Below are 9,876 nucleotides of genomic sequence, written 5' to 3' on the forward strand. Positions count from 1 at the left end.
GTCAATGTCTGGCTGCAAAGAAACCACTGAACAGCAAGTTCTTTCTTGCTGCTGTTGTTCGTGTTGCAGCTAAGTGGTATTAGCTACACCGTGGTATCCAAGTACCCAGACAGCGTAACATAGATTTGTGTAAGACTAAAACCTCATCTAAGTAAAAAAGAGCATACCATTTTAACTGAAGCTGTTTCTAAATCAATTTGATTACATTGATGTCATTTTGTGGGAAAGAACTTTTTTTGTTCCACAGTTTAAATCCGAATTCCTCAGACTGTCTTCTTGATTAGCTTTGCCAGACACCCTGGTTTGACCAAGACAGCCCTAATTTCAGTCTGTTTGTCAGCTGTCTGAACGAGGAGTGTAACCCAGACCATTAAGTGTCCAGGTATGCTCAACCTGCACTAGCTGTAGCACAACTCAGTGTGTCATGCTACATACGTAAGCACTTTGAGCTCAGCCTTCTGGAAGCAAAAATGATATATCCCTGCTAATGAATGTGGTAGGAGCCAGGCTTCTACCACAGACAGCAACAGGCCTGGAGGTGAAAGAGCGGGTGGTACCCACATTCAGATCCCAAGGATTCTGGCAAGTCTGCTTCTCATGCTGCAATGAAAAAGCACCGAACATGCAGAACTGTCCAGGTTTGGACCTTAGTTTCCGTATTTCCTTGAATCATGTAGTCTCTTTAGCAGTTATATGCTCTACATTTCTGAAGTAACCTTTCCTATTAGAAAAAGCAGTATTTAAAATGCATCAGTATTTTCTCTATAAACACAACCTTCCTTATTTCTCCATAATGTACAGTATACCCCATGAGTTATTTTTCCACACTGAAGAGGCCCATACCATCATGAGAATCCTCACACGAGTGAGAAATCCAAGACGTTTTTGATGTGAGCAGGAAGTCATTACGAGCACTGCTGAATTCTTAGTTTTCTGTTGCCCGAAACAGCCCTGAAGCACTGCAAAAGTTACTTCACAGTAGTATACATCTGACCTTCATTGGATAAGAAAGACTGCATTTTGGAATTACTTATTTGCTTGATAATAGCTCTGGGAATCTCCTATTGTTTGTTTATTCCCCGAGTCTTTAACGTAACTGTGTGCTCAGATTTGGTTTGGAGGTGTGAAAATTCCTTAGAGGGCATTTTACTGGCTCAGTGAGAAGATGAAGAACAGAGACCGCCTTTGAATGCTCAGAGCCCTGTGCCAGCACTGATGGCTTGGCAGTTCCAGTGCTGCTCTCATTCTACTGCTGGTTGACAAGACAGAGGATGAAACTTTGCTCAGTGCATAGCCTCTTATGAAAAATTAAAAAATACTTGTGCCTTTGTGCGGTACAAGAGGAGGACTGTTTTTCAATTAATACATTCTTTGTTGGTCAAATGCCATGTAACTGCATGTAGCATACTGGTATGTGCTCGCGTGTGACTTGTTCTTGTAAAATTTTCAAGAAAAGAGCATTCCTCTGAAATAGAGGCCACTCACGAAATCCAAAACACATTTAAAATCAACATACTGGTTTTCATTAATGCACATTGGCTTGCCCAGATACTGTATGCTACATTATGTGAAGTACTCTACATACTTACAGGGCATAATTTTTTTTGTGTGTTTTCCTCTGATGCTGCCATTCATAAACACAGAACAGACTCTTCACTACAGAGCTAATTCAGACCTTTTGAAATCAGGCCTAAAAGTTCTATTTGAATGCAGATTAATATCAATATTTGTGCAGTTTTCCCCACCTTTATGAAAAGATAATTGTGAAATCCTAGCCGCACTAAAGTTAAAGGGAGTATTGCCTTGGATTTCAATAGAACCAATTTATAACTTTAATTGAAGAACATTTCAGGAATACGTATTTATTTAAAGAACAGAAACAACTGTACTATTAAAGGTAGGGAAATTAAAATATAAGAAAATAAAACAAAACACTTTCTGGGTATTCTTAAGTCTAGAAACCCAGAACTGTTTTGTTCCTAGAGAATCAGAGAGAATGCAGATCACAATACTGGCTACTCATATTATTTAAAATATCTTCATTTAATGATATTTAGAAACAACTACATATTCAGTGAAGCTGTCATTTGTTTTACTACATAGTGTATTTTTGCTATGTAGTAATCATACTATTGCTAGTGTACATCATGTCATATTAATTACTTATTTCCCATAAATATTTCAATTAAATGACATGCTGGGGAGAGAATATCTAAGAACAGGTAGGGAGAAGAGAGGAAAGAAGCTGGTAGGCATGGGTGGTGAAAAAACAAAAATCAAACAATGGAAGTATCAGAATTGGATGAAAATGAAATTAACTATCTGATTGGAACTTCAGTAATACTGTATAGAGCTTGCAATGCAAATAAATTCTGTTCTACCACTTTGGGAAGAATATTGAAGTTTACAGGCAATCTGAAAAAGTCTTGTTAAAATGCCAAATAGAATTCATATACATGTTACAAATTTACTGTAGAGATAATGTGGAATAGCATAAACTGACAGAGGAAGAGAGAAATATAAAAGTCATAATTAAAGTTTTTGTATTAACATTTCCTTCATTTTTTTCAGTTTACTATAACATTCCAGTTCTACTTTTGTCATTTCCCTAACCTTTTCCTCTCCATTTTAAACAAACACAGAACTGGACAATCAGAGATAATAAACAGATCTTGAAGTTAATTAACAATCTATTTCAGTCCACTATAAAATATGGCATTAAATAATTTAACATCTTATAATAGTCACTTGAATTTTAAAGATAGAAAATTCACTTTGTTGCTATTGTTGTTTTTTAATTTAGCATTAATTTTTTAACATAGTGGAAAAAATGTAAATAGGTGGTATATTGCCTTATCATTATTCAGCTGCCCTTTCCGCCCCCCAGCTCAGTATAAGTAAGGAACTGGAAAGGGCAAAGTAGTGATACCAAACCTCCTCAAACACAGGACTGACCATAATTAACTCCTACCTTTGGGAATCATTATGTTCTATTAAATTATCATCTACCTCCTCAAACATAAAAGATATAGCCTGCAAGCAGGCTTGTAATTTTTGACATCCGTTTTCATATGCCTTCCATGCAAAGTGAAAATAAATGCAAAGCCCAATATATTATAAAAATGGCCTAGAATGCAGATCTCTCACTGCTCAAAAGACTGTCAATGGATTTGTTTTGTTGATAATTGAAATGACAATAATTATCTGTGAGGTTTTTCAGTTTTACAGCAGAACTGGAAAAGCTCTCATTGGGAGGACAAAAATATAAAAGAATTCTGGAAAAATGAGGTCAGTAGATGTTGGCTCATGCCAAAAGAAATGGCAGCTTGAAAATTGTTCTTTACTATATCCAGGTGCATAGATGGTGTCACTGAAAAAAGGGAAGAGGAATGAGTACAAATATTTAAGTGTTTTCCTTGAGAAAGGAGAAACTTAAAAGCACACAACTGCAGTAGGGAAGTGCTTCAGACCAACAGGTAAATAACATATGTTCAAGATTTAAGGGTTAAAGCAAGAATTGTCTCTCTGAAAATTTTAAATCTGCTCTAATTAGAGGTACGCAAAACTACAATAATCACTACTAGAAAAATGCCAGAATAATTAAAATGGGGAAAAGAATCTATTAAATATTTTCAGAAGGTGTTAAAAAACATGGGGTTCCAAATTGTAAATCTGTCAAGACCCATGAGAATTTATAGTGTGCAATACTGTTACTCAGTTTCAAAGTAAATACATACCAAACTGCCTGTTATGGCTAAAGACAGAAGATAAAGAAGAAAAAAATAATCTATAAAGGGAGCAGGGAAAAAAGAAAAAAAGCTGTATGTCTGCCTTCTAGGTGAAAAATCAAGAAAATCAGGTGTGGCCTTATGGACTGCAATGGAGATGCATGACTGCAAAACTGAATACTCTAATCAGACCTTGAATTTATAAAAATCAACTTTGCATGTGTATATATGCCAATGCTGGGTCTGAATTACTGTGTGATCTGAAAGTCCTGCTCTAATGCCTTAACTTGGTTTTCAGCTGAACTTCTGCATTTCTCACATCTTACCCTATCCTTTGCTGCTGAAGGAAAGGTTTGCATCCCTAAACATACGATGATTGCAGTTCTGTGAGCAGGAGGACCGTATGGATTTCATATGGATTTATGAATTCAGGTTGATTCCCATGTGAAATCTCTGAAGTCTATTAATGGCTGAAATCACACTGCAGTCTTACCTTCAGCAAAAAAACTTTCCCCAACCTGTTTTTGTTAAGCTTATAGGAACTTAGTATCACTGAGAGAGCCGAGACTTAGAAAAACCTGACTGAAATGGGCCAAAGGATTCAAAAGTTATTAGAAAGGACAGACAGACAGACAGACAGAACAGAGAGAGGGAAGGACTAGCATCATTTCCTCAAGAAAACACATTATAAAAGACAATTCAGAACAATAAAAATTATAATTTTTATTAAGGATTGACTGATGATAATGTTGTTTGTATTTTAAAACTAAATTGGTCACATTTTTAGAAGTAGTATATATATTTAACTTATGGATACTTCAACTGTATTTTTATTGTGTAACATGAACAGTCAATTTTTGTTTTTAAGGTACAAGGAAACATTACAGTCAATTCAGCCAAGTTGTAGCTAAAAATTGGCTGTGGATTTAATAAAAACATTTCATTTTGTATTACTGATTTCTCTAGGTGAAATTATTTCACCTTAAGACATTGCTATTTCAAAAGGCATCTTTCAAGAACTGCCCTTGCTGGGTGTGAACAGGCCACGAGGTAAGACCAGCCAAAAGAATGTAACTATGTTTGACAATGAATGCAATTACAAGTTCTTATACAGTGATTGCTGTCAGACTAATTTCAACTTTAATAAATATTAAGAATGCACCAAGCAAGCCACAGCATTCTCATCTACTGCATTTTTGACTATGTTAACTAAAAGAGTAATGTAAACCACTTTAGGAGGTTTCTTTGAGAGTTTTCCTTGATGTATTCATTATTCATAAATGCTACTTTTCCTTCTCCATCTCCACACTAGTTGATTAAAATGATGGGGGTTCTAGATGCAATGGTTCCAAGAAGTATGTGAAAGAGAAAGTGCAAGATGCATGACTGGGAAATAATGCAGTCAAGTGTCTTCTGAAAAGCACTCACAATACAGATACACCTGTGTAAGCTGTATACATGTGGAGATAATTAGTTACTTCAAAACTGTGCCGAAAGCCTGTATTAACCCATACCTTCTTGTACTATTCATGAGATTTCAGAAATCAGATAAAACATTATTTTCTTCAAGAACTTGATTTTATACAAGCATTTTCAAGTTGTGCTTGTTCTTACCTGTAGCAGAGCTGCAAACAAATATACTGCTATAAAGATAGGAGTTAAGGAAGTGTGGCCGCTTTTCATTAAGTGAATAGTGTACAAGAAAATCAGGTGTCCAGGAATCACCAAAAGAAGCAGAACTTGGGCTGATTTGTTATTTACTCCTGCAATAAAAAAAATCCAAAATTCAGTTAAGCTCTTCAATTACCATATCAGATTTTTATTAATTTTAATATAAAAAGCAGTTTTGGAATTCCACAGCATTGACTATTGTGGAACAGCAGGCATTACTTTCTGCTAAAAGACTCCTTGAGGATTTTCACAGGGGGGAAAAAAAGCCACCCCTAGTGTCTGCCAGAAAAGTTAAGCAGGGCCCTTCCAGAAGAGGGCGCAAACTGTCTGCTTTCATTCTGTACTCCTGTAATGCCATCTACTTTTTTGGAGCTGCAGTGACCTCCTAAAGCCTTCCTAGGAAAGAGGATGTTTTGGACACCGTATTCAAGACATCCTCAAAAGTACCTTATATTTCTAAAAAGTAATCCCACATTTATCATTTTCTCATCTGTTCCATTTCATTTCATAAATATGAAAGTGTAATACGTGCTGTTGACACATCACATTTCACCACAGTTACTACATTATTAGGAAAGGGGGCAATACAGGGGAGGAATAAGCTGTGAAGCAAGAATCTAGAAAGAAAATGACAAACGGGAACCAGAAAGCAGGGACTTGGCTTAGTAATAACGTTACATACAAAGTTTGGTCCTAACAGGAGATCGGTTTGAACTTACAGAGTTGAATGACAAAGGTTAGGAGCAGGTGAACAAGCTAAGGAAAGATGAAGGTTGAAATCCTTCTAAGTGGGTACCATCAGTGTCCTGCCTCATCAGTCCCTATCTTTGCCCCTTGCCAGGGTTACACCTTTCTCTGTGTTCCTCTCTATGCATTGCCTCCTGCAGGGAGTTCCTTGTGACTCCCGCAGGCAAACAGCGGCAGGCAAAGGAAACTGCCAAGCCTCTGCTGCCCTTGAATTGCATACAAGTTCAGTTTGTTGCTGTTTCTCATTGGGGGTACAGTCTGGCATACTGGGGGGAAAAAGGAGACATGAGACAGTAGTTTTAACAATTAACTGACTAATACATACCTGTACCATAATAGGTTCTGCATGGATAATAGCAACCCTTGGCTTCTTCTGGCAGTTCTCCAGGAATGCTGTGTAAATGGAGGTAGGTAGAAATTCTGCTAGCTTGAATAGCTACTAGATTACCACCAATACCTGAAATACAAAAGGGAAGAAGTGGTGAATTTTCAACTTTTTTTTTCCTCTAGTAGGCAATATTTTTGCGAATTTACCAACTTCCTCTACGTTTACCACAGTCTCCTACATACAAAAGTCAAGAAGAGAAACATCTTTAGAATGTATATTCGTTATAGACAGGCTAACACCAAGCACTAAAATAAGTCAAAAAACTTGGGCGACAATTTGGTGTACCACTGGATATTTGGAATATCCATATTGCAAATTTGGATATTTGGAGATCAGTTTTAATTCATGATAAGTGCAAAAGATTCCTCCAAAAGGTTCGATCGGATGCTTTCTCATAGGTGAAGCTCCCTTTTATTGCTCCCTCTTCTTTGGAAATCCCTCTTGGAACAACAGAAGTACTATATAGTTGTGCCACTGCTGGATTACCTTCCCAGGTCAGTATTGCTGGCAAGTATAAATAACGCAAAGCAGATGCACTCACTACCACAAGCATAAATGCAGATTTCACACACAGAATCATAGGGCTGGAAAAGACTTCAAGAGCTAATCTATCCATTCCCCTTTGCCACAGAGCAGGATTAACGATCATCTTCTGCCATTCATAATTCAGGTTGAAAGGACAAGACAAGTGCCTCAATAACTGATTTTTAAAAGAATGGTAGTGATGGAGATTCTACCTTCTCCGTGACAACTGTTGATATACTTCCCATTAGAAAAAAGATTTCTATGAAACAAACCACCCTATGATGCAAAGAGAAGTGGCTGGCATTGTTAAACGGTCACTGTCTATAATCTTTGAAAAGTCGTGGAGATCAGGGGATACCCCTGATGACTGGAAGAGGGCAAATGTCACACCCATCTTCAGCAAAGCATTTGACAGTTTCCCACAGCTTCCTCCTAGACAAAGTGGCAAGTTACAGACTGGATGGGTAGTCTGCGAGATGAGTAGGAAATTGGCTAACAGATCACACTCAGAGGGTGGTGATCAATGTTTTTTACTTGGGCTGGCAGGCTGTCACAAGTGGGATCCCCCAGGGACTGATACTGGGCCCCTCACTGTTCAACATCTTCAAAAATGACCTGGATGATTAGATTGAAAGCACCCTCACCAAGTTTCCTGATGATACTAAACTGGGTGGTGAGGTGGACATGTCAGAAGGGAGAGCCATCTTACGGAGAGACTTGGACAGGCTGGAAGAGTGGGCTAGCAAGAACACTATGAAGTTTAACAAAGACAAGTGCGAAGTCCTGCACCTGGGAAAACATAGTCAAAAAGCCCAGTACAGGCTAGGATCTGTGTGGCTGGGGAGCAGCCTTGCTGAAAGGGACCTGGGGGTCCTGGTGGACAAGACGAACATGAGTCAGCAGTGTGCTGCTGCAGCAGCAAAGGCAAATTGGATCCTGGCCTGCATCCATCTCTACTTGCAGAGATAGAGACATGATCATCCCACTCTACTCAGCGCTTGTCAGGCTGCACCTGGAGTACTGTGTCCAATTCTGGTCCTCACAATTCAAGAAAGATGTGGACATACTGGAGAAGGTCGAAAGAAGGGCCATGAAGATGATCAAAGGGCTGGAGAACCTGCCCTATATGGAAAGACTGAAGGAATTAGGTCTTTTCTCCCTGGAGAAGAGAAGGCTCAGGGGAGACCTCATCACAGTTTTCCAGTACTTAAAGGGCGCCTACAAAGAGGACAGAGAATCTCTTTTCACAAGGAGCCACATGGAGAGTACAAGGGGCAATGGGTACAAGTTGCACCAGAAGAGGTTTCATCTCAATATAAGAAAGAAATTTTTTACAGTGAGAACTATCATTCACTGGAACAACCACCCTAGGGACATGGTGGAATCCCCTTCACTGGAGGTTTTCAAGATGTGACTGGACAGGTTGCTAGATAATCTCATCTAGGCTCCCTTTCCCACGAAAGGTTGGACCAGATGATCTTTCGAGGTCCCTTCCAACCTAGGCTCTTCTATGTTCTATGAATTTTTACTTCAATGAATAGAAAACTAAACCAGCTTGTTATATCTATGTTACAGAATGCAGTGGCACTAGCATAAAATTTTCCTATTTTCTATACTCTAGAGTTGTCTACTTGCATATATAAAAAAGCATATACTTTTTTTTTCCCCCAGGTGGTTTACATAGCAATGGGCTGCTCTGAGAAGATAAGATTAGGCAGAAGTAATGCAGATCTTGTCCCCACTTAGGAAGGAGAAAGTCCTTGTTTATTGTAGTTGAACTTCTTTGTTTTTCTGATGCTTAGGGCTTTGTTTGGTTGCAGAACAAATATCTGTGCTCACCAGAAGACTCTATTTGTCAAATTCCTTTGGTGAGTATGGAGGGGTTAAGACAAAGATCCAATACTGAGACCTCAAAGATTTCCTGCCTCACCACTGCTTAAAGACAATTAATGGCAGAACCTAAAAAGGAAGTAGGACTTTTAAGCAAAAAGCTTCAAATGCAAATCAGGAAATGAGGTATTAGAAACAAAAAAAATTATGTTGCTAGAAAGGACTGTTCATCAAACTTACCTGCATCTTCCCAGTCAGAAGGGACAAAATATGAACTACCAAAAGGTTGAGTCAGTCTTTGCAAAGAAAATTAAAATAACAATAGCTTTTTTTCAGACAAACTACAGAAAGAGCAGTAAAATAAGGGATTTATATAAACTACAAAAGGGGTTTAAACAGATTAAAAAAAAAAAAATCTAAGCAGGGTCCAAAGTCTGTCTTTTGATTGAGAACAATAAGTGAGACTTCTGACTAATAAGAAGGAGGTATGGAAAGGGAGGCAGAAATAAAATTAAGGATCAATGCTCTATATTTGGATGGGGATCAGATAATTTCTGTGACTGAATTACGAAAAAGCTGTTATGTAAAACTGCTTCTTAATAAAGCTACAAAGCTGGGGATGGTGCCATATGACTAGAAAATATGAAACTGTTTCTACTTAAGAAAGAGGGGATAAAAGCAATCTGGGTAATTACAAGCAGGCTAACAACTGCAATAACTGATATATTCAAAACAATATTAAAAGAAAAAAATCGGTCAACTCTTCTCTCACTATCCCTATCTATTATAGCACTATGAGAAGAAACAAAAGATAGAAGTAAATAGGGCTGTTTTTCAAGGCATGCTTGTGGGTTGTAGCAACGCAACCACAAACCATGTTGGCACAAAAAAAAACAGATTTCAAGTGTTTCCTAGGATGTATGCAATTTCCTCTTGTGACTGATAATTATCTGCTTCAACAAATTCAGACAATCAGAAATATTTTAG

General features: G+C 37.9%; 1 protein-coding gene across 1 annotated transcript in view; it reads right to left on the bottom strand.

Annotated features, from left to right (window-relative positions):
• Nucleotides 1-9,876, bottom strand: part of SLC41A2 (solute carrier family 41 (magnesium transporter), member 2) — a 49,286-nt gene that overhangs the window by 4,924 nt on the left and 34,486 nt on the right. Inside the window, exons 8-9 of the mRNA XM_009332961.1 lie at nucleotides 6,472-6,603; nucleotides 5,343-5,491 (exon numbers count right to left, since the gene is read on the bottom strand). Coding sequence (XP_009331236.1) covers nucleotides 5,343-5,491; nucleotides 6,472-6,603 — 281 coding nt within the window. The remainder of the gene's footprint in view (nucleotides 1-5,342; nucleotides 5,492-6,471; nucleotides 6,604-9,876) is intronic.

Source organism: Pygoscelis adeliae, unplaced genomic scaffold (genome assembly GCF_000699105.1).
Source record: "Pygoscelis adeliae isolate BGI_AS28 unplaced genomic scaffold, ASM69910v1 Scaffold38, whole genome shotgun sequence".
In the NCBI taxonomy this organism is placed as follows: domain Eukaryota; kingdom Metazoa; phylum Chordata; class Aves; order Sphenisciformes; family Spheniscidae; genus Pygoscelis; species Pygoscelis adeliae.